The 25,175-nt window shown below is 48.1% G+C and overlaps 1 protein-coding gene across 6 annotated transcripts in view; it reads left to right on the top strand.

Annotated features, from left to right (window-relative positions):
* PIWIL2 (piwi like RNA-mediated gene silencing 2) overlaps positions 1-25,175 on the top strand; it is a 1,076,777-nt gene that overhangs the window by 1,028,826 nt on the left and 22,776 nt on the right. For all 6 annotated transcript variants that reach the window (XM_063931805.1, XM_063931803.1, XM_063931806.1 and 3 more), the window contains 2 exons: positions 13,484-13,737; positions 13,862-13,969. In XM_063931805.1, the coding sequence (XP_063787875.1) occupies positions 13,484-13,737; positions 13,862-13,969 (362 nt within the window). The remainder of the gene's footprint in view (positions 1-13,483; positions 13,738-13,861; positions 13,970-25,175) is intronic.

Genomic DNA, 25,175 nt, shown 5'->3' with positions numbered 1-25,175 from the left:
ATATGTGTTTCCTCCTCTTCCTCTCATACCAAAGGTGCTGAGAATTGTAAGAAAAAGAGGAATGAGATCAATACTCATTGTTACGGATTGGCCAAGAAGGACTTGGTACCCGGAACTGCAGGAAATGCGCACAGAGGACCCATGGCCTCTGCCTCTCAGACAGGACCTGCTGCAACAAGGGCCCTGTCTGTTCCAAGACTTACCGCGGCTGCGTTTGACGGCATGGCGGTTGAACGCCGGATCCTAGCGGTAAAAGGCATTCCGGATTAAGTCATTCCTACGCTGATAAAGGCTAGGAAGGACGTGACAGCAAAGCATTATCACCGTATATGGCGAAAATATGTTGCTTGGTGTGAGGCCAGGACGGCCCCTACAGAGGAATTCCAGCTGGGTCGATTCCTGCACTTCCTACAGTCAGGAGTGTCTATGGGCCTAAAATTAGGGTCCATAAGGGTCCAGATTTCGGCCCTATCCATTTTCTTTCAAAAAGAACTGGCTTCACTGCCTGAGGTTCAGACGTTTGTTAAGGGAGTGCTGCATATTCAGCCCCCTTTTGTGCCACCAGTGGCACCTTGGGATCTTAACGTTGTGTTGGATTTCCTGAAATCCCACTAGTTTGAACCACTTAAGACCGTGGAACTAAAGTATCTCACGTGGAAAGTGGTCATGCTGTTGGCCTTAGCATCGGCTAGGCGTGTGTCAGAATTGGCGGCTTTGTCATGTAAAAGCCCCTATCTGATCTTCCATATGGACAGGGCAGAATTGCGGACTCGTCCCCAATTTCTCCCAAAGGTGGTATCATCGTTTAATTTGAACCAACCTATTGTGGTGCCTGCGGCTACTCGGGACTTGGAGGACTCCAAGTTGCTGGACGTAGTCAGGGCTTTGAAAAATATGTTTCCAGGACGGCTGGAGTCAGGAAGACTGACTCGCTGTTTATCCTGCATGCACCCAACAAGCTGGGTGCTCCTGCTTCAAAGCAAACTATTGCTCGCTGGATCTGTATCACGATTCAGCTGGCTCATTCTGCGGCTGGATTGCCGAATCCAAAATCAGTAAAAGCCCATTCCACAAGGAAGGTGGGCTCTTCTTGGGCGGCTGCCCGAGGGGTGTCGGCTTTACAGCTTTGCCGAGCGGCTACTTGGTCGGGTTCAAACACCTTTGCAAAGTTCTATAAGTTTGATACCCTGGCTGAGGAGGACCTTGTGTTTGCTCATTCGGTGCTGCAGAGTCATCCGCACTCTCCCGCCCGTTTGGGAGCTTTGGTATAATCCCCATGGTCCTTACGGAGTTCCCAGCATCCACTAGGACGTCAGAGAAAATAAGAATTTACTCACCGGTAATTCTATTTCTCGTAGTCCGTAGTGGATGCTGGGCGCCCGTCCCAAGTGCGGACTTTCTGCAATACGTGTATATAGTTATTGCTTAAATAAGGGTTATTGTTATGAGCCATCCGTTGAGTGAGGCTCAGTTGTTGTTCATACTGTTAACTGGGTAAGGTTATCACAAGTTGTACGATGTGATTGGTGTGGCTGGTATGAGTCTTACCCTGGATTCCAAATATCCTTTCCTTGTAATGTCAGCTCTTCCGGGCACAGTTTCCCTAACTGAGGTCTGGAGGAGGGGCATAGAGGGAGGAGCCAGTGCACACCAGATAGTACCTAATCTTTTCTTTAGAGTGCCCAGTCTCCTGCGGAGCCCGTCTATTCCCCATGGTCCTTACGGAGTTCCCAGCATCCACTACGGACTACGATAAATAGAATTACCGGTGAGTAAATTCTTATTTTCCTCTTACTAGAGGGGTCAGGACACAGCTACACTGATTTGGTGGAGACTGCAAACAGAGTGTTGATGCGCCGAACATCTCGATTGCGACAGCGCTACGCTCCAGGGATCATAGGCGCCAGGACTAGGAGAGGCCGCGATCCTTAGAGTTTAAGTCAACAGGGGGATTCAGACGCTCTCCTGGCCGCCTCTCCTCCGAGTTCATGACCAGTTCCCGCGTGTCTCTCGTCCATGAACTGAATGACCTCACTTCTGGCTCAGACGCTACCACGAGAGTACTCGGTCGCAGCTTAGACGCTGCGGTTGTGTACACTAGAAATCCCGCCTAGACCGAGTCGCAGGCCTTAGCGTCTGCATATACGTGGAAGTCGCTGAGCGTCCGTGTCCATCAGTTAGCGACCGTGTCCGTTATCAGTTATCAAGAGCGGTAGTGTACATCAGTAGCGTCTGAATCCACTCAGCGTCTTACGAGCGTATTTGCTTGGATATGGAAGTGTGGTGAGTCTCCCTGTATCCCGCTCTCCGGAGGCAGGGTATACAGTACTAAAAATTCTCTCTACTTCTTAGTATGAATTGTTAATTTTTAGTACCTATTGCGTATGAGACCTGTATATTACTGTGTTTTCTGCATGTTATGTTGAAAAAAGAACCAGTTTAAAACAGAAGTACAATTTTCCTACTTATGTACAGGTTGAGTCTCCCTTATCCAAAATGCTTGGGACCAGAGGTATTTTGGATATGGGATTTTTCCGTATTTTGGAATAATTGCCTACCATAATGAGATATCATGGTGATGGGACCTAAATCTAAGCACAGAATGCATTTATGTTTCATATACACCATATACACACAGCCTGAAGGTAATTTTAGCCAATATTTTTTATAACTTTGTGCATTAAACAAAGTGTGTGTACATTCACACAATTCATTTATGTTTCATATACACCTTATACACACAGCCTGAAGGACATTTAATACAATATTTTTAATAACTGTGTGTATTAAACAAAGTTTGTGTACATTGAGCCATCAAAAAACAAAGTTTTACTATCTCACTCTCACTCAAAAAAGTCCGTATTTCGGAATATTTCGTATTTCGGAATATTTGGATATGGGATACTCAACCTGTATAAGTTGTTATGGAGGTTGTATTCTCATATGACAATGTCTAATGCTTTAACATGTGACTGACTGCTAGTATGTGTGCTGACTTTTCTGTGTAATGTCAGTCCTGTTCTGACCCTCAAATCAGGTGCACTGTGGTCAGATTGATCTCACTTCTATATACTCATATATAAGTGATTTTCAGTCACAAATTGTGTAGTCATTAACAGATTATTACCATGTCTGTGAGCGGCAAAAGTGACTAGGAGAATTTATCAAGCACTCCTACAGCCCTAACATGCTTATCTTGTAAGACAGGGTTAATTGATATGAACCAATTGGTCACTTATGAGGGTTTGTGTGCGAACTGTTTTGCTTTTCAGCAAAGTAAAAAAACAGGAGTTGGTTCAACCACCAACAGAGCCACCATGGAATATGTTTGCAAAGACTCTATCTTCAATAGTGGACAGGTTAACTCCGGTAGCACCACCTCAAGGGTTAGGTTACACTATTAACCCATACATGCAGCTCCCTTCCTATGGCTTGGTTCCAGTAGCCTCTACAAGCAACCAAGGGACAGGTAAGACTAAGACGGATACGTCTATGTGGCAGACTACACAAGATGATACAACAGATGATGATACAGTAGATTCAAATAGTCCGTATGATGATCAGTCGCAGAGTTTTAGTTCAGAAGATGTAGCTGAACTTATTAATGCTGTGAAGGCTGTTCTCTCGTTGGAAGAGCCAGCCAAGGCAGTGTTAAAATCTAAAGCACCTGTGTTTAAACGAACAAAATCAGTGAAAGCTGAATTCCCAGCGTCAGATGAGCTGACAGAAATGATGGATGAGTCTTGGGTGATGCCCAGTAAGAAATATAAGATTCCTAAAAGATGGGATTCTTATTATCCATTTCCGGCTGTGGAGTGTTCGAAAAGAGAAGTTCCTCCAAAAGTAGATGCACATGTTCTGCAACTTGTGCATAAATCTGCTTTACCACTGTCATCTACCTCACTAGAGGGTCTATTCATGAAGCAGTGATAAGAGTGTAGAACTGAGCCTGTGGAGAAGTTGCCAATGACAACCAATCAGCTGCTCCGTACAAATGTCTAGTATGCAAATTATAAATGTACTTCAATGCTGATTGGTTGCCATGGCCAACTTCTCCACTGGCTCACTTCTCCACACTTTTCACTGCTTCATGAATAGACCCCTAAGTGATGTCACAGACAGAAGGGTAGATAGCTTTTTGAAAAATATATTTTCTCTAGTAGGAGCAGTGGTAAGACCTGCTATGGCTTCGGCCTGGGTAGCAAAGGCAATGGGCGAATGGATAGAGGAACTAGAGAATGACATCCCTTCTCCTTCTAGGGAGCAAGAGGACCGTTTTAGCCGTTTAAGACAATCTGCCCAGTACTTGGAATAAGCAGCAATTGATGTAGGTACAGTTGCTTCTAAAGCTTTAGCCTTGACAGTAGTCGCTCGCAGAGCAGTTTGGCTACGTACCTGGAAGGCGGATGCGGAATCCAAGAAAGAATTGGAAGCATTGCCTTTCGTTGGTAATATATTATTTGGAAAACCTTTATCGGATATCCTAGAATCAGAGGCTGAATCGAAAAAGGTCAGAATTCCGGCTACCCATAACCCTAAGTCCAAGGGTTTAAAATTTCGCTCTTTTTGTTGGCAAAGCGAAAGCTAAAGAGGAGCCTAAGCAACCCTAGTTTAAGACCAGGGGTAGGAAGCAGTGGGCTAGCAAAAAGCCAGTTTCCAAGCCTGAACAGAAACCGTCAGCCTGAAGAGACGGGCCTCCGCCTGGAGGATTCCAGGGTTGGTGGCCGACTCCTTCATTTTGTACACATATGGCAACAGTCGACGACAGATGTTTGGGTGCAGAAGGTAGTATCTCAGGGGTATGGGTTCCCATTCAGGAGGCAGCCTCCTCAAAGATTTTTTTGCACCAGCCCGTCTCGTATAGAGTCGAAGGCCAATGCCCTGCAAGAAGCAGTCCAAAAATTATTGCAGTCAGGTGTGATTGTCCCGGTACCTCCATCACAAAGGGGACAGGGGTTTTACTCCAATCTATTTCTAATCCAGAAGCCAAATGGGTCATATCGACCAATTCTCAATCTGAAAATGTTGAACAAATACATTTGGATCCCGAAGTTCCACATGGAGACGTTACGCTCCATAATGTTGGCTGTGGAACCGGGAGATTACATGGTATCTCTGGATGTACGGGATGCTTACCTACATGTGCCTATAGCACTGTCGCATCAGTGTTACCTCAGGTTTGCCATCCTCCAGGAACATTTTCAGTTCCAGGCTTAGCCCTTCGGGCTAGCAACAGCACCCAGGGTGTTTACCAAGATCATGGTGGTTATGGCAGCTTGTCTGCGCAAACAGGGGATAAGAATATTCCCATACCTCGACGACCTGTTAATCTTCGCACATTCGCAAGATTTACTGTTGAGCCATCTTCAACAGACGATCGTTTGTTTACAGAGACACGGGTGGCTCATAAATTGGGAGAAGTCATCCCTGAATCCGTCACAGCGGATGGTTCATTTGGGGGCCATATTGGATTCAGACCTACAGAAAGTTCTCTTACCAGAGAAAAAGATAGTCAAGGTGCAGGTCATGGCTCAGGAAGCGTTGTACGCTCAGACAATGTCGATCCATGCAGCAACGCGACTGTTGGGTCTGATGGTATCAACCTTCAACATGGTGGAATATGCGCAATTCCACTCCAGACCATTGCAGCACCTTATTCTGACCAAATGGAACGGAAATAATCAGACGATAAAAAAGCAGATGATAAAGTTTCCAGTAAACGTAAAAAGGTCTCTAGCGTGGTGGCTACAGACAGACCATTTAAACAAGGGGAGACCCTTTTGGATAAAAGAGTGGCAAGTCCTGACAACAGATGCCACGCTGCAAGGCTGGGGTGCGGTACTCGGAAGCCTGTGGTTCCAGGGAAAATGGACCGCAAGGGAAAGTCGCCTGCCAATAAATCTGTTGGAAATAAGGGACATTTACTTGGCTCTAGTTCAGGCAAAGGACAGTCTGCAAGGAAGACCAGTCCAGATTCGCTCAGACAATGCGACGGCAGTAGCATACCTCAATCATCAAGGAGGAACTCACAGCAAGAGACTGATGGAGGGAGTAACTCCCATTCTAAGATGGGCAGAACTCCATCTCCCAGCATTGTCAGCAGTATTTGTCCCGGGTGTACTGAACTGGGAAGCGGATTTTCTCAGTCGACACACCATTCAGGAAACCGAATGGGCATTAAACCCAGAAGTGTTTCAGACAGTGGTGAACAGATGGGGTCTACCAGAGATAGACCTCATGGTGTCTCGTCTAAACAACAAAGTTCCAAGGTACGGATCGAGAACAAGGGACCCAGGAGCGGTCCTTGTAGACGCACTGTCAGTAGAATGGAGGTTTCAGCTGGCATATCTGTTCCCTCCAATATCTCTGTTACCCAGAGTAGTGAGAAAAATAAAGCAAGCAAAAGGAGCAATAATTCTAATAGCTCCAGCTTGGCCAAGAAGGCATTGGTACACAGATCTACTGAGGATGTCCGTGGAAGCACCGATACTGCTCCCTCAACGTCCAGATCTGCTAATGCAGGGTCTTTGTTGTCACAGTCATCTGGATCGCCTGTCTTTGACGGCGTGGCTATTGAAACCTCTATCTTAGAAGCTAGAGGATTTTCAAGACAAGTAATCCAAACTATGCTTAGAGCAAGAAAGCCTTCTTCGGCTCGTGTGTATCATAGAATAGGGCAAGCCTATATTCATTGGTGTACTGGAAAAAATTTTAATCCAAGATCTTTTAAATATCCAGGATTTTGGATTTCCTTCAAGCAGGATTGGATAAAGGTTTGAAAGTTGCTTCCTTGAGAGTTCAAGTATCAGCGTTAACTGTATGGTTTCAGCGAAAGATTGCTGATTTACAGGATGTACGTACTTTTTTTCAGGGAGTTGTACATATTCAACCTCCATTTGTTCCTCCAGCAGCTCCCTGGGATTTGAATTTAGGCCCTCATTCCGAGTTGTTCGCTCGGTAAAAATCTTCGCATCGCAGCGATTTTCCGCTTAATGCGCATGCGCAATGTCCGCACTGCGACTGCGCCAAGTAAATTTGCTATGCAGTTAGGATTTTTACTCACAGCTTTTTCTTCGTTCTGGCGATCGTAATGTGATTGACAGGAAGTGGGTGTTACTGGGCGGAAACAGGCCGTTTTATGGGCGTGTGGGGAAAAAACGCTACCGTTTCCGGAAAAAACGCAGGAGTGGCCGGAGAAACGGAGGAGTGTCTGGGCGAACGCTGGGTGTGTTTGTGACGTCAAACCAGGGACGACAAGCACTGAACTGATCGCAGATGCCGAGTAAGTCTGGAGCTACTCAGAAACTGCTACGAGATGTGTAATCGCAATATTGCGAATACATCGTTCGCATTTTTAAGATGCTAAGATTCACTCCCAGTAGGCGGCGGCTTAGCATGAGCAAATCTGCTAAAATCCGCTTGCGAGCGAACAACTCGGAATGAGGGCCTTAGTTCTTAAATTTCTCCAGGGTCCTCTGTTTGAACCACTTAAGAGAGCAGATCTTAAATGGTTAATGGCTAAAGTGCTTTTTCTACTGGTAATGGCGTCGGCCAGAAGAGTGTCAGATTTAGGAGCATTATCGTGTAAGTCTCCTTTCCTAAGTTTTTTTCCCAGACAGAGCAGTTCTCAGAACGAGATCTAGTTATCTTCCAAAGGTGGTATCAAAGTTTCACCTGAATGAAGAGATTGTAGTCCCAGCTTTTCAGGTATCGGGACTATCTGCGGGAGAAGCGTCGCTGGACGTAGTCCGAGCTTTAAGAATCTACATAGATCGTACTAGTGCCATCAGAAAGACAGATTCTCTCTTCATCCTCTACAGATTCCATAGAAGAGGATGGCCTGCTAGTAAACAGACGCTGGCGAGATGGCTCCGAATGGTAATATCAGAAGCTTATTCTCATGCAGATCTCCCTACTCCGGCTAATGTCTCTGCACACTCAACACATAAGGTAGGTCCTTCTTGGGCAGCACAACAGGGTGCTTCAGCAGAATAGATATGTAAGGCAGCCACATGGTCTTTCATAAACACATTCATTAGACATTATGCCTTGGATACTTTTGCCTCTCATGACGCAGACTTCGGGCGAAAGGTCCTCCTGTGTAATCAGGAGCGTCCCCACCACTAGAATGGCTTTGGGAATCCCAATGTTATCCTGTGGATAAACCTGTGGACCCAGCCAGAGAAATATACGTTATGGTAAGAACTTACCGTTGATAACGTGATTTCTCTTATGTCCACAGGGATCCCACCCTGACGCATCTGATTTGAGTATCTTGACAATCACTAAAACCTCTTCCTTCTTGTATGGAAGGGTGTGCATGTGTGTTCTTATCGCCTAAACAGGTCTCTACCTGATGCTCCTGCCTAAATCGCTGTGGAAAGAACTGATTTGACTGAGTCAGGGGGCGGGACTATATGGTGAAGGCCCCGATGCATCCTGGGAGGCCAGAAAGCTTGTGACCGTGTTGGTGCCATTTCCGCTGTCGCTCAACCATATCCCAATGTTATCCTGTGGACATAAGAGAAATCACGTTATCAACGGTAAGTTCTTACCATAACGTATATTTATGTGGCCAATGGTACGCTACTCAGGCCCACCATTGCTTGTGCGTGGGTGTGTAGTGCTATCGAGAAATGGTCGGACAATTTGTCATCTGAAATTGACACAATAGATAGAGACGAGATACTCCTAACGTTAGGTCATATCAAAGACGCTGCTGCATACATGCTAGAAGCCATGAAAGATATTGGGCTCTTGGGCTCAAAAGCCGCTACCATTGCAGTATCAGCTCGAAGGGCGTTTTGGATTCGCCAATGGAATGCTGACGCAGATTCCAAAAGAAATATGGAGGCTCTCCCGTATAAAGGTGAGGCCTTGTTTGGAGATGGGCTGGATGCTTTAGTCTCTGCGGCTACCACAGGTAAGTCGACATTCTTGCCTTATGCTCCTGCGCCGGCGAAAAAGTCACATCACTCTCAGCTGCAGTCCTTTCGGCCCAACAGATACAAAAAGGGTAAAGGTTCCCCTTTCTTTGCAGGTAGAGGGAGGGGAAGAGGAAAGAAGTCAGCAGCGTCTCCAGGATCAACCCCTGCTTCTGCCCAATCTGCAGCATGACGCTGGGGCTCCCTTGTGGGAGTCCGCTCGGGTGGGAGCACGTCTGAAACTTTTCAGTCAGCTCTGGGTTCAATCGGGCCGGGACCCATGGGTCTTGCAAATAGTGTCCCATGGATACAAACTGGAGTTTCAAGACGTCCCCCCATTCCGATTTTTCAAATCGACCTTGCCAGCTTCTCTTCCGGACAGAGAAGTAGTATCAGCTGCCATTCAAAAATTATGTCAGGATCAAGTCATTGTACTGGTACCCTTGTCACAACAGGGAGAAGGGTTTTATTCAAGCCTCTTCGTGGTTCCGAAGCTAGACGGCTCGGTCAGACCGATTTTAAACCTGAAATCTCTGAATCTTTACCTAAAAAGGTTCAAGTTCAAGATGGAATCTCTGATAGCAGTGATTTTCAGTCTGGAGGAAGGGGACTTCATGGTATCAGTAGACATAAAAGATGCTTACTTACATGTTCCCATTTATCCTCTTCATCAAGCGTATCTGAGATTCGCAGTACAGGATTGCCATTACCAGTTCCAGACGTTGCCGTTCGGGCTCTCCACGGCACCGAGGGTATTCACCAAGGTGATGGCAGAGATGATGGTCCTCCTTCGACAGCAAGGAGTCAATATAATTTCTTACCTGGACGATCTCCTGATAAAAGCAAGATCCAGGGAACGGTTGGTGCAGAACATTGCACTCTCCGTGTCAGTACTCCAACAACACGGTTGGATCATGAATTATCCAAAGTCACAGTTGGAACCGACAACAAGATTGTCCTTTCTGGGGATGATACTGGACACGGAAGTACAGAGAGTGGAAAAGGCTCTGGAAATCCAGAGAATGGTCAAGCAAATTTTGAAACCAACAAGAGTGTCGATCCATCAATGCATTCGGTTGTTGGAAAAGATGGTGGTGGCCTACGAGGCCATACAGTTTGGGCGATTCCATGCCAGAGTTTTCCAGTGGGACCTGTTGGACAAGTGGTCCGGATCCCACCTACACATGCACCAGAAGATAATTCTGTCCTCCAAAACCAGGATTTCGCTCCTGTGGTGGCTGCACAGTTCTCACCTGTTAGAGGGAAGCAGGTTCGGGATTCAGGACTGGGTCCTAGTAACCACGGATGCAAGTCTCCGAGGCTGGGGAGCAGTCACACAGGGAAAAAGCTTCCAAGGAAAATGGTCAGGTCAGGAAACCTGTCTTCACATAAACGTTCTGGAATTGAGAGCCATTTACAACGGCCTCCTACAAGCGGTGCATCTTCTTCAAGATCAACCCGTGCAGATCCAGTCGGACAATGTAACAGCAGTCGCGTACATAAACCGTCAAGGTGGAACGAAAAGCAGAGCAGCAATGGCAGAGGTGACAAAGATCCTCCTTTGGGCAGAAAGACATGTAAGAGCTCTGTCAGCAATTTTCATTCCGGGAGTGGACAACTGGGAAGCAGACTTCCTCAGCAGACACAATCTCCATCCAGGAGAGTGGGGCCTCCACCAAGAAGTCTTCGCAGAGGTGATAAGTCTTTGGGGAGTTCCTCAAGTAGACATGATGGCATCTCGTCTCAACAAGAAGCTTCAGAGATATTGTTCCAGGTCGAGAGACCCTCAAGCAATAGCAGTGGATGCACTGGTGACCCAGTGGGTGTTTTGGCCGGTATATGTCTTCCCTCCACTTCCACTAATACCAAAAGTTCTCAAAATAATAAGAAGAACAAGGGTTCAAGCAATCCTCATTGCACCAGACTGGCCAAGGAGGGCTTGGTATCCAGATCTTCAGGAGTTGCTCATAGAAGATCCTCGGCCTCTTCCTCCTCGCGAGGACCTGCTGCAGCAGGGGCTGTGCGTGTATCAAGACTTATTGCGGCTACGTTTGACGGCATGGCTGTTGAGCGCCGGATCCTAACCCGAAAGGGTATTCCCAAGGAAGTCATTCCCACTCTTATTCAGGCCAGGAAAGGAGTAACGTCTAAACATTACCACCGTATTTGGAGAAAATGTGTGTCTTGGTGTGAATCCAAGAAGGCTCCTACGGAAGAGTTTCAGTTAGGATGTTTTCTCCATTTTCTGCAGGCTGGTGTGGATGCGGGCCTAAGATTGGGTTCAGTCAAGGTCCAGATTTCGGCCTTGTCAGTTTTCTTTCAAAAACAATTGGCCTCCCTTCCAGAAGTTCAGATGTTCGTGAAAGGGGTTCTGTACATCCAAACTCCATTTGTGCCTCCAGTGGCACCTTGGGACCTTAATCTGGTGTTGCAGAATAGTTGTAGATAGAATTGAAGTTTCTCACTTGGAAAGTGGTGATGCTCTTGGCCTTGGCATCCGCATGGAGGGTGTCTGAATTGGGGGCCTTGTCTCACAAGAGCCCTTACCTGATCTTCCATGAAGATAGGGCAGAGTTGAGAACTTGCCAACAATTTCTTCCAAAGGTGGTTTCGTCTTTCCATATAAACCAACCTATTGTGGTGCCAGTGGCTACTGACACCTTCACTGCGTCAAAGTTTCTTGATGTGGTTAGAGCTTTGAAAATTTATGTCGCAAGAACAGCTCTGATACGGAAAAAAGAGGTACAAGATTGGGTGTCCTGCTTCTAAGCAGACCATTTTCAGATTCAGCACGCTCATTCCACGGCAGGATTGCCGATACCGAAGTCGGTAAATGCCCATTCTACTAGAAAGGTGGGCTCATCCTGGGCAGCTGGCCGAGGGGTCTCGGCGTTACAACTTTGCCGAGCAGCTACTTGGTCTGGGGCAAACACGTTTGCAAAGTTTTACAAGTTTGACACCTTGGCCGATGAGGACCTCAAGTTTGGTCAATCGGTGCTGCAGGGTCATCCGCACTCTCCCGCCCGTACTGGAGCTTTGGTATAACCCCATGGTACTGAAGTGGACCCCAGCATCCTCTAGGACGTATGAGAAAACAGGATTTTAATACTTACCGGTAAATCCTTTTCTCCTAGTCCGTAGAGGATGCTGGGCACCTGACCCAGTGCGTACTTTACCTGCAGTTGTTAGTTTGTGTTACGGTTATTTTTCAGCATGTTGCTACAAATTGTTCATGCCCGTTGGCATGTGTTATGTTGAATGCCATGTTGTGCGGCATGGTTGAGGTGTAAGCTGGTATGAATCTCACCGTTAAATTAAAAGTAAATCCTTTCCTCAAAAATGTCCGTCTCCCTGGGCACAGTTCCTATACTGAGGTCTGGAGGAGGGGCATAGAGGGAGGAGCCAGTTCACACCCTTGAAAAGTCTTAAAGTGCCCATGGCTCCTGCGGAACCGTCTATACCCCATGGTACTGAAGTGGACCCCAGCATCCTCTACGGACTAGGAGAAAGGATTTACCGGTAGGTATTAAAATCCTGTTTTTGTTTTTTTCAACCATAAAGTAAAATATATGCAGATTATTATCCATTACAAATGTGCGGAAGAGGTAGATGCCAGGTCCCATTATCTGCATATGCAGTAGAGGTAGATGCTAGATCACATTATCTGTATATGCAGCAGGGGCAGATGCCAGATCCCATTGTCTGCATATGCGGAAGAGGTAGATGCTAGATCCCATTGTCTGTATATGCAGCAGAGGTAGATGCTAGATACCATATTTCATATTTTAAAAGGGTTCTTATTTTGAGTTTGCTGTATGTGTTTGAAGCACATTGCCCTATACTTTACTAATATAATCTTAATGCATACGAGTCACATTATTATGACCGCCTCCTACATTTGACGTCGGCAGCGCATAGCCCATGAAGTACGTCACGTGTCATGCGCTGGCTTGGTGGGTATATAAGGTGTGAGACAGGCCATCTGCACACATATACCTCGTTGCTGCCATGGGTAAAAGGGGCGATTTATCAGAGTTGCAAAATGGGATGATTATCGGCTTTCAGGCCAAGGGTGGCAGTATTTCTAAAACAGTGCAGTTTGTGAACTGTTCGCACACTGCTGTGATGAAGATGTATCGTGACTGGACAAATGGCACCATTGCGAATAACCAACGTGGAAACTGCGGAGAACCACATGCCATTGATGTGAGAGGTGAACGTTGGCTACGAAGGTGCGCGAGGGCCTACTGACACGCTACAGTGGTGCAACTCATCGTCAAAATGTACCTGGGGGCTACCAGACGTGTGTCTAAAATGACAGTTCAGTCTGTCTGGCTGCTGTCCGTGCTGCACACAGCTGTTACTCTGGCTATTAGCTGGTGGTCATAATTATGTGACTCGATCGTGTATAAATTTGTGACTGTATTTTTTGGTCAATACTTGCATCTGTTCAGTTACAGGAATGCTCTTTATTGTGGTATAATTGTGACCCTTTTAACCTTGGATTGCTGTCTTGCTGCGTAAAGCCCAAGGGCCTTCTTCTTTGTTTCTGTATACAGTTGAATCATGTCCTTCCTGAGAAGATTGTGGTGTATCGGGATGGGGTGTCAGACGGACAGCTTAGTGCCGTGGTGGATTACGAGATCCCACAACTGCAGACCTGTTTTAGTACATTTGAGAATTATTCACCCCGCATGGTGGTGATCGTGGTGCAGAAGAGGATCAGCACCAATATGTACTGCTCTAGTTCTGGAGAATTTGTCACTCCTACACCAGGGACTATCCTGGATCACACAGTCACCAGCCGTGAATGGTGAGCCTCACATTCCGATAGGATCTGTACAATTACTGTGCAAGATCAGATCTGCATCTCTCTGTACTAATACTCACACTATTTCTTTATAACATCAACTTCTGCCATCTTTCCTGTTCTGTAGGGTGGATTTCTACCTGCTCTCCCACCATGCAAGGCAAGGTTGTGGCATTCCCACACACTACATATGTGTGATGAACACCGCTAACCTCAGTCCTGACCATTTACAGAGGTAAGAAACCCTGTAATGAGACAATAATATTCCTCTACAGTATAACTATCATGTGTTACATCAAATTAGACCATTGGTTCCCAATGTAAGTTGCTGTTTTCCTGTTTGATTATTTATGTACTCTGTAATTGGGCGCTGCGGAACCCTTGTGGCGCCATATAAATAAAGAATAATAATAATAACACCGTCCCCAAGGCATCCCAACAGGCCAGGCGTTAGAGATATTTCTGATTGTTCAGAGATTGTATAATCAAACTGACTGAGATACTAATTAAGTCACTTGTGCCTAAGCATGGATATACTTAAAATCTGGACTGTTGGGGTACCTTGAGGAGCATGTTTGGGAACCACAGCATTAGGCTAATTTGGTGATCAAATTATCCTACATCCAACTGTATACAGATGTGTCTTCATCTTGCCTCACTACGCCACGTAGCAGGAGATGTCTGGTGTGAGTGAGCTGACGGGTCCCGTGCAGAAAATGCATCTTATATATATTGCTGTGTCAATAGGACGCACAAGCAGACTCTGCTGATTAAAATGATATGCATGCCTATATTCTGTGTGCATCTGCGGCTATATATGCATAGGAAATGCTACGTTAAAGTGAAACCATTCCATATGTAGATACAGCTGCGGTCTCGCACATAATATAGGCATGCTGCATATTTTAATCTGCATAAGCTGCTTGTGCATTCTATTTGCACCGTTTTGATAAATAAGACGCATTTTACTGGAAATAGTTGCATGTAAAGATGGTAGGCGCTACCGAGTCACGGCACGGCTTAACGTGCACGGAGGCTAGATATAAGTGGACACATCTGAATACTGTGCATTTTGTGAACATCACCTTGAAATATTGACTATAATTGGTATTGGTTGACATTGAAAAATTGATGATGTGCGATGAAACTAATGCTTCTGTGTATACATGGCATATAAGGAGAAGTTGCTTTCTTATAGTAACTATATAAAGCAAGACAGTGGCCTGTGAGTTCCAGATAGCATAGTTCAACAATATCTCAGGTTTGTTATACAAATATGACAATAGACACATCATTGGATCTCACTTTCTGCAGCAGGTTACATTGGTTTCCACAGGGAAACATCAGGGTAGAGTGGATCTTGATCCAGAGGCACCAACAGGCTTTAGCCTGTCGCAGGATGCATTGGGGCGTCCTCTATAACCAAGCCTCCAGGCACTGTGAGCTCAGTTTTTCAGTTGGTGTCTGCAGCAGCAGGTCACTTAACAGGTGGGCTGCAGTGGGCAGCCCTGAAAAAGCTTTTTCTGACAGAAAATGTCTTCAAAACTGGGCTGTATGTCATGGTAACACTTCAGCGCTGCAGCTCCATCAACTCCCAAGCGGCGTTGCATACTCCCGCTGCCTGTTTCCGGGTGCTTGCGGTAGAGACGCTCCGGCTTTAGGCACACGGTTGCAGTCGCTCTCCTGGTTCGCATGGCTGCTACCGGGAGGAGGTACAGTAAGAGGGCCCCCCAGGCGGGTCCCGCCATTAAATTGCGTTCCATCCGCGACCTAGGGAGATGGGTCGCGGCGCTGTCTTGGACACTGTCACCGAGCAGGGACCCCACTAGACCACCAGGGCAATAGAGCACAGGTCAGGTGTACTAACGCCCCATTTAATAAGGCTCGCTAGTACCTGGGGTGGAAGTCCAGCATAGGGGAGCTGGCGCTTGACCTGTAGCCTCTCCCTGGCCCAGGTCGACATCTACTGCAGATTTTCACGCCCTGAAGCTGCCTCACACTCTCCCTCACTCCCTGACTGAGACGCTGAGCGCCATCTTATAAGCATAGTTGCGGCTAGTCCCTGGGACTGCAGGGCAAGGTCTCCCTTGTAAGGCCGCTTGTATACAGCACTGTGACTTTACAAACACTTGAGTATTCTACATTTCTCTATCGTCCTAAGTGGATGCTGGGAACTCCGTAAGGACCATGGGGAATAGCGGCTCCGCAGGAGACTGGGCACAACTAAAGAAAGCTTTAGGACTACCTGGTGTGCACTGGCTCCTCCCTCTATGACCCACCTCCAGACCTCAGTTAGAATTTTGTGCCCGGCCGAGCTGGATGCACACTAGGGGCTCTCCTGAGCTCTTAAAAAGAAAGTAATATTTAGGTTTCTCTAACGTCCTAAGTGGATGCTGGGGACTCCGTAAGGACCATGGGGATTAGCGGCTCCGCAGGAGACTGGGCACAACTAAAGAAAGCTTTAGGACTACCTGGTGTGCACTGGCTCCTCCCACCAAGACCCTCCTCCAGACCTCAGTTAGATTCTTGTGCCCGGCTGAGCTGGATGCACACTAGGGGCTCTCCTGAGCTCCTAGAAAGAAAGTATATTTAGGTTTTTTATTTTACAGTGAGATCTGCTGGCAACAGACTCACTGCAGCGAGGGACTAAGTGGAGAAGAAGCGAACCTACCTAACAGGTGGTAGTTTGGGCTTCTTAGGCTACTGGACACCATTAGCTCCAGAGGGATCGACCGCAGGACCCGACCTTGGTGTTCGTTCCCGGAGCCGCGCCGCCGTCCCCCTTACAGAGCCAGAAGCATGAAGAGTCCGGAAAATCGGCGGCAGAAGACTTCGGTCTTCACCAAGGTAGCGCACAGCACTGCAGCTGTGCGCCATTGCTCCTCATGTACACCTCACACTCCGGTCACTGATGGGTGCAGGGCGCTGGGGGGGGCGCCCTGAGGGCAATATATGACACCTTGGCTGGCAAATCTACATCATATATAGTCCTAGAGGCTATATAGATGTAAAATTACCCCTGCCAGTATTCCAGAAAAAGCGGGAGAAAGTCAGTTGGAAAAGGGGCGGGGCTTCTCCCTCAGCACACTGGCGCCATTTTCTCTTCACAGTGCAGCTGGAAGACAGCTCCCCAGGCTCTCCCCTGTAGTTTTCAGGCTCAAAGGGTTAAAAAGAGAGGGGGGGCACTAAATTTAGGCGCAATATATGTATACAAGCAGCTATTTGGGGAAAAATCACTCAGTTATAGTGTTAATCCCTGCATTATATAGCGCTCTGGTGTGTGCTGGCATACTCTCTCTCTGTCTCCCCAAAGGACTTTGTGGGGTCCTGTCCTCAGTCAGAGCATTCCCTGTGTGTGTGCGGTGTGTCGGTACGGCTGTGTCGACATGTTGGATGAGGAAGGTTACGTGGAGGCGGAGCTGAGGCCGATAAATGGGATGTCGCTCCCTGTGGGGCCGACACCAGAGTGGATGGATAGGTGGAAGGTATTAACCGACAGTGTCAACTCCTTACATAAAAGGCTGGATGACGTAACAGCTGTGGGACAGCCGGCTTCTCAGCCCGCGCCTGCCCAGGCGTCTCAAAGGCCATCAGGGGCTCAAAAAAAAAAACCCGCCCGTTACCTCAGATGGCAGACACAGATGTCGACACGGAGTCTGACTCCAGTGTCGACGAGGTTGAGACATATACACAATCCACTAGGAACATCCGTTACATGATCTCGGCAATGAAAAATGTGTTACGAATTTTCTGACATGAACCCAAGTACCACATAAAAGGGGTTTTATTTTTTGGGGGAAAAAGCAGCCAGTGTTTTGTTCCCCCATCAGATGAATGAATGAAGTGGGTAAAGAAGCGTGGTTTCCCCCGATAAGAAACTGGTAATTTCTAAAAAGTTACTGCTGGCGTACCCTTTCCCGCCAGAGGATAGGTCACGTTGGGAGATATCCCTTAGGGTGGATAAGGCGCTCACACGTTTGTCAAAAGGTGGCACTGCCGTCTTAGGATACGGCCACCTTGAAGGAACCTGCTGATAAAAAGCAGGAGGCGATCCTGAAGTCTGTTCTTACACACTCAGGTTATATACTGAAACCTGCAATTGCCTCAGCATAAACGCTAAGACAGGGATAATATTTTGCTAACATTGAGCATATTTAAGACGTTGTCTTATATATAAAGGATGCACAGAGGGATATTTGCCGGCTGGCATCCAGAATTAATGCAATGTCCATTCTGCCAGGAGGGTATTAGAAACCCGGCAGTGGACAGGTGATGCTGCATTTAAAAGGCACATGGAGATTCTGCCTTATAAGGGTGAGGAATTGTTTGGGGATGGTCTCTGGGACCTCGTTTCCACAGCAACAGCTGGGAAGAAAAATTTTTATCTCAGGTTTCCTCACAAAAGCCTGAGAAAGCACCGTATTTTCAGGTACAGTCCTTTCGGCTTCAGAAAAGCAAGCGGGTCAAAGGCGCTTCCTTTCTGCACAGAGACAAGGGAAGAAGGAAAAAAAAGCTGCACCAGTCAGCCAGTTCCCAGGATCAAATATCTTCCCTCGCTTCCTCTGAGTCCACCGCATGACGCTGGGGCTCCACAGGTGGAGACAGGTGCGGTGGGCGCGCGTCTCGGGAACTGCAGGGACCAGTGGGCTTGCCCACAGGTGGATCCCTAGGTTCTGCAAGTAGTATCACAGGGATACAGGCTGGAGTTCGAGACGACTCCCCCTCGCCGTTGCCTCACATCAGCCTTGCCTGCTGCCCTCGGAGAAAGGTAGTACTGGCGGCAATTCACAAGCTGTACTTCCAGCAGGTGAAATCAAGGTACCCCTCCTTCAACAAGGCCGGGGTTACTATTCCAAAATGTTGTGGTACCGAAACCAGACGGTTCGGTGAGACCCATTCTAAAATTGAAATCCTTGAACACTTATATACGAAGGTTCAAGTTCAAAATGGAATCGCTCAGGGCGATTATTGCAAGCCTGGAAAATTTCAGGGTATCACTGGACATCAAGGATACTTACCTGCATGTCCCTATTTACCCTCTTCACCAGGTGTACCTCAAAATTGTGGTACAGGATTGTCATTACCAATTCCAGACGTTGCCGTTGGTCTGTCCCCGGCACCGAGGGTATTTACCAAGGTAATGGCCGAAGTACTTATCCCGTACTTGTACGATCTCCTTATAAAGGCGAGGTCCAGGGAGCAGTTGTTCGTCGGAGTAGCACTATCTCGGGAAGTGCTACAACAGCACGGCTGGAGTCTGAATATTCCAAAGTCGCAGCTGGTTCCTACGACGCGTCTACTGTTCCTGGGTATGGTTCTGGACACAGAACAGGATAAAAAGGGTTTCTCCCGGAGGAGAAGTCCAAGGAGTTGGTGTCTCTAGACGGAGACCTCCTAATACAAATACAGGTATCGGTGCTTCAATGCACGCGAGCCTTGGGAAAGATGGTAGCTTCTTACGAAGAATTTCCATTCGCCAAGTCCCATGCAAGGATCTTCCAGTGGGATCTGTTGGACAAGTGGTCCGGGTCGCATCCTCAGATGCATCGGCGGATAACCCTGTCTCCAAGGGCCAGGGTGTCGCTGTGGTGGTGACTGCAGAGTGCTCATCTTCTAGAGGGCCGCAGATTCGGCATACAGGACTGGGTCCTGGTGACCACGGATGCCAGCCTTCGAGGCTGGGGGGCAGTCACACAGGGAAGAAACTTCCAAGGCCTATGGAAAAGTCAGGAGACTTCCCTACACATAAATGTTCCGGAACTATGGGCCATTTACAATGCCCTAAGTCAGGCTAGACCCCTGCTTCAACACCGGCCGGTGCTGATCCAGTCAGACAACATCACGGCGGACGCCCATGTAAACCGACAGGGCGGCACGAGAAGCAGGACGGCGATGGCAGAAGCCACAAGGATTCTCCGATGGGCGGAAAATCACGTGTTAGCACTGTCAGCAGTGTTCATTCCGGGAGTGGACAACTGGGAAGCAGACTTCCTCAGCAGGCACGACCTCCACCCGGGAGAGTGGGGACTTCATCCAAAAGTCTTTCAGCTGATTGTAAATCGCTGGGAACGGCCACAGGTGGACATGATGGCGTCCCGCCTCAACAAAAAGCTAGAAAGATATTGCGCCAGGTCGAGAGACCCTCAGGCAATAGCTGTGGACGCTCTAGTGACACCGTGGGTGTACCAGTCGGTTTATGTGTTCCCTCCTCTTCCTCTCATACCCAAGGTACTGAGGATAATAAGACGAAGAGGAGTAAGAACTATACTCATTGTTCCGGATTGGCCAAGAAGAGCTTGGTACCCAGAACTTCAAGAAATTATCTCAGAGGACCCATGGCCTCTGCCGCTCAGACAGGACCTGCTGCAGCAGGGGCCCTGTCTGTTCCAAGACTTACCGCGGCTGCGTTTGACGGCATGGCGGTTGAACGCCGGATCCTGAAGGAAAAGGGCATTCCGGAGGAAGTCATCCCTACGCTGATTAAAGCTAGGAAAGAAGTGACCGCAAACCATTATCACCGCATATGGCGAAAATATGTTGCGTGCTGTGAGGCCAGGAAGGCCCCAACGGAGGAATTTCAGCTGGGCCGTTTTCTGCACTTCCTACAGTCAGGGGTGACTATGGGCCTAAAATTGGGTTCCATTAAGGTCCAGATTTCGGCTCTATCGATTTTCTTCCAGAAAGAACTGGCTTCACTACCTGAAGTTCAGACATTTGTTAAGGGAGTGCTGCATATTCAGCCCCCTTTTGTGCCCCCAGTGGCACCTTGGGATCTCAACGTGGTGTTGAATTTCCTAAAGTCACATTGGTTTGAACCACTTAAAACCGTGGATTTAAAATATCTCACGTGGAAAGTGGTCATGCTGTTGGCCTTGGTTTCGGCCAGGCGTGTGTCAGAATTGGCGGCTTTATCATGTAAAAGCCCTTATCTGATTTTCCATATGGATAGGGCGAAATTGAGGACTCGTCCCCAATTTCTCCCAAAGGTGGTTTCAGCTTTTTATTTGAACCAGCCTATTGTGGTGCCTGCGGCTACTCGTGACTTGGAGGATTCCAAGTTGCTGGACGTAGTCCGGGCCCTAAAAATCTGTTTCCAGGACAGCTGGAGTCAGAAAGACTGACTCGCTATTTATCCTGCATGCACCCAACAAGTTGGGTGCGCCTGCTTCAAAGCAGACTTTTGCTCGCTGGATCTGTAGCACGATTCAACTTGCACATTCTGCGGCTGGACTGCCGCATCCTAAATCTGTAAAAGCCCATTCCACGAGGAAGGTGGGCTCTTCTTGGGCGGCTGCCCGAGGGGTCTCGGCTTTACAACTTTGGCGAGCAGCTACTTGGTCGGGGTCAAACACATTTGCTAAATTCTACAAGTTTGATACCCTGGCTGAGGAGGACCTAGAGTTCGCTCATTCGGTGCTGCAGAGTCATCCGCACTCTCCCGCCCGTTTGGGAGCTTTGGTATAATCCCCATGGTCCTTACGGAGTTCCCAGCATCCACTTAGGACGTTAGAGAAAATAAGATTTTACTCACCGGTAAATCTATTTCTCGTAGTCTGTAGTGGATGCTGGGCGCCCGTCCCAAGTGCGTATTGTCTGCAATACTTGTATATAGTTATTGGTTAACTAAAGGGTTATTGTTGAGCCATCTGTTGAGAGGCTCAGTTATATTTCATACTGTTAACTGGGTATAGTATCACGAGTTATACGGTGTGATTGGTGTGGCTGGTATGAGTCTTACCCGGGATTCCAAATCCTTTCCTTATTGTGTCAGCTCTTCCGGGCACAGTATCCTAACTGAGGTCTGGAGGAGGGTCATAGAGGGAGGAGCCAGTGCACACCAGGTAGTCCTAAAGCTTTCTTTAGTTGTGCCCAGTCTCCTGCGGAGCCGCTATTCCCCATGGTCCTTACGGAGTTCCCAGCATCCACTACAAACGAGAAATAGATTTACCGGTGAGTAAAATCTTATTTTCTGCTGCTGGGTACACTGGGCTCCACAAGGAATGGACAATGGGGAGTAGAGTAGGATCTTGACCCGAGGCACCAACAGGCTCAAAGCTTTGACTGTTCCCAGAATGCATAGCGCCGCCTCCTATATCACCCCGCATCCCTGCACAGGATCTCATTTTTGTAGTTGGTGCTGCAGTACCAGGCACTTAACAGAGGGGCTGCTCCAGGCAGCCCTAAGAAGAGCTTTTTTTCTGAGGAAAAAAGTGAAGACTTCAAGGGCAGCAGCAGTGTTACATGTCAGTGGACATTCACGGCTGCAGCTCCGGCTCTCCCCAGCGGCGCTGTACACTCCCGAGCCCTGGTTGCCGGGTAACTACAGCAGTAGGCTCCGGTTTTCTTCTTGTCAGGCACACACGACGGGGGCTCTCCGGAATCGCATGGCCGCGCTTCGGGAGGTGGTAAGTGGGTCCCGCTTGCGGGACCCGGTCTTTATCGCGATCCGGCGCGGTCAGTGAGAGGCGGGCCGCGCGCGCTGGCGGTGGACACTGTGGCAGTACAGGCGATCCCACTAGATCACCAGGGCATGGGACAGGTAAGGTTTTCTCTATAAACCGTTTTATTAGAGCCAGCAGTACCCGGTGGTTTTGCCAGCAGGAGGATAGAGTTTGGACCTGAAGCCCCTCCCCCAGCCCCAGGGCGCCATTTTCTGCAAATGTTCCTGCCCTGGAGCTGCATATCTGTCTCTCCCTCACTCCCTGGCAGTGCCTGCGGCGCCATTATCCCTCAGCTCACTGTTCCTGGGAATGCTTGGGCAAATCCTCCTATGTAAAGCTGCCTGGTTGTCAGTGCTGTGACTTTACAAGACACTTCAGTATTCTACCTTCCTTTTTTAGTTAGTGTTAGTTAAGAAAGAGTGCACTTAGTCAGGGTTTCCTAGTACAATTACCCTGTGATATACATCCAGTTCTTACTGTGTACAGTTATATCTATTGGTATATAGCTGTGTAAGCTAGTCCAGTGCAGTATTATTGTTAGTAATAACATCTGCATTGTACAGACTGTGTGACTATTTGTGTGTGCATTTGATAGCTGAGTGGTGTCCATTTCGTGTTTTTCACTCAACCTACTATCCCTATATTCTATAACCTGAGGGGGCTTGGTGCGTCAGGTTTTATCTAATATAGGATTTTCACAAAGATATACTGTATTACGTATTTTTCTCTGTGATTTAGTCACCATATCTCTCCTTTATCTCTGCTGGTGCTGATTACACTGCGCAGGGGTTTGGGCTAGAGGTATTGTGCTGCTGACAAATTGTACTGTGTTACCTGATACTGCAAGTTATATCATGTCTGCTTCTGAGGGTAACGGTTCTGGGGCTGAACACACTGCCAGTGTTGCTGAAGCTGCAGATACCTATGAGGAGAATATAGCAGATTTGGGCTCTGGTTCTGGGGCTCCTTGCCCCCCAGTGGGACGGTGGCAACGGGGGCAAATAATGACCCGCCGTGGGCCGATTTTTCCACGCTTCTGCATACGCTAGTTCATAAACTAACACCCCCTATGGGACCCCCAATGCCGGTGCAACCGTTTGTGGTCCCTGCAACTAACCCGCCGTGGGCGGACGATTTATCTGCTTAAATAAAGAAGTTGAACCAGTCCCTGACTACTAAAAAAGTCTGACCGTCGCTCACCTACGTCCAAGGGGTTCTCTAAGCGAGCGCTTGTCTCCTCACAATCCACTGCTGTCACTGACACCTCGTCGGATGAAGACGGCACTTACACTGACCCCACAGGTTCTGACTCAGATACGGCTGATGGGGAGCGTAGTTCACAAGTGGATGTTCCTGATCTTTTGGAGGCTATTATGTTAATTTTACAGATTAGGGTGATCCCGAGCCATCCGTTCCTCCTAAGAAACCAGATAGGTTCAAGCGTCAGAAGGTGATTAAACAAGTTTTACCTCACTCTGACCACCTAATTGATATACGTCAGGAACCCTGGGAAAACCCGGGTGCGAAGTTTGTGCCTCAAAAGAAAATGCTTGCTCGCTATCCCCTCACGCCGGAGCTGTCTAAGAATTGGGAAACGCCTCCTTCAGTGGACTTGCATGTGGCTAGGATGGTGGTTTCCTCAGCTCTACCGGTCACCACCGTCACGTCTCTAAAAGAGCCTACGGATAAACGTGTGGAGGGTTGTCTGAAAGCGATTTACACCCTCACGGGTGCTGCACAAAGGCCCACTATTGCAGCTACTTGGGCTGCAGAGGCCATTGAAGCATGGGCCTTGGAGTTAGATGCTGAAATCTCCTCTGACCATGCTAGACGATGCTTGTCTTATATTGTCACAGCTTCTCGTTATATTAAAGAGACGGCTTCTGATGCCGGTATCCTAGCAGCCAAGGCCTCTACTACATCAGTCCTGGCTCGCCGGATATTGTGGCTGAGAACCTGGTCTGTGGATCTGGACTCTAGAAAAACCCTGGAGGTACTCCCTTTTAAGGGAGATATTCTGTTTGGGGAGGATTTAAATAAGATAGTAGCTGACGTGGCTACTGCCAAAACTGCTTGTCTGCCTAGTACTGCTCCTTCTGTATCGAAGGCTAAAAGTACTTCCTTTCGCCCCTTTCGTCCTTCAGGTAAAGCAAAAGGTCAGGCGTACAACAACCAGGCCCGCACTTCCAAACCTGGTAAGCCTAAGCCCAAAAGAGCCTGGGCGGCCCATCAGCCAGCTTACAAGACAGATAAGCCTGCCGCATGATGGGGCAGGCCTCCCTCTGGGGGATACCAGGGTGGGGGGCCGGCTTCTAGGGTATACCCAGGAATGGTTGAAGACCACTTCAGATGCCTGGGTACGGGAAGTCGTCACTCGAGGTTACGCCATAGCCTTCAAAAACCGACCCCCTCATCGATTTTGCCAGACAGATGTCCCGTTGGACAAGACAAAGGCAAACACTCTACATTCGGTGGTACAGACCCTCCTGGATACAGGAGTCATAGTACAGGTGCCTCTTGCGCAGAGGGACCGGGGGTACTATTCTCCGCTGTTTCTAGTCCCGAAACCGAATGGGTCCATTCTCAACCTCAAGGCATTGAACAGGTTTGTGAAGGTTTCCAAAGTTCCGGATGGAAACCCTTCGCTCTATAGTTCTGGCCTTGGAACCTGGGGACTTCATGGTCTCCCTGGATATACAGGATGCTTACCTGCATATTCCTATAGCAGTGTCTCATCAGCAATACCTTGGGCGTTACCTTTTGGTTTAACAACGGCTCCGCGAGTCTTTACAAATGTCATGGCGGTGATGACGGTGGTACTCCGCCGTCAAGGGGTCAGGATACTGCCGTATTTGGACGACTTGCTAATCCTGGCAAATTCCCCAGAACTTCTCCTGCGTCATCTAGATGTGACGGTCCGGTTTCTGCAAGCCCACGGGTGGCTCATCAACTGGAAGAAGTCATCCCTGATCCCTGCTCAGAGCATGTTGCATCTGGGAG

This window comes from Pseudophryne corroboree, chromosome 6 (assembly GCF_028390025.1).
Source record: "Pseudophryne corroboree isolate aPseCor3 chromosome 6, aPseCor3.hap2, whole genome shotgun sequence".
In the NCBI taxonomy this organism is placed as follows: Eukaryota; Metazoa; Chordata; class Amphibia; order Anura; family Myobatrachidae; genus Pseudophryne; species Pseudophryne corroboree.
The sequence above is the reverse complement of the archived record's forward strand: the minus strand, read 5'-3'. Positions and strand labels throughout refer to the sequence as shown.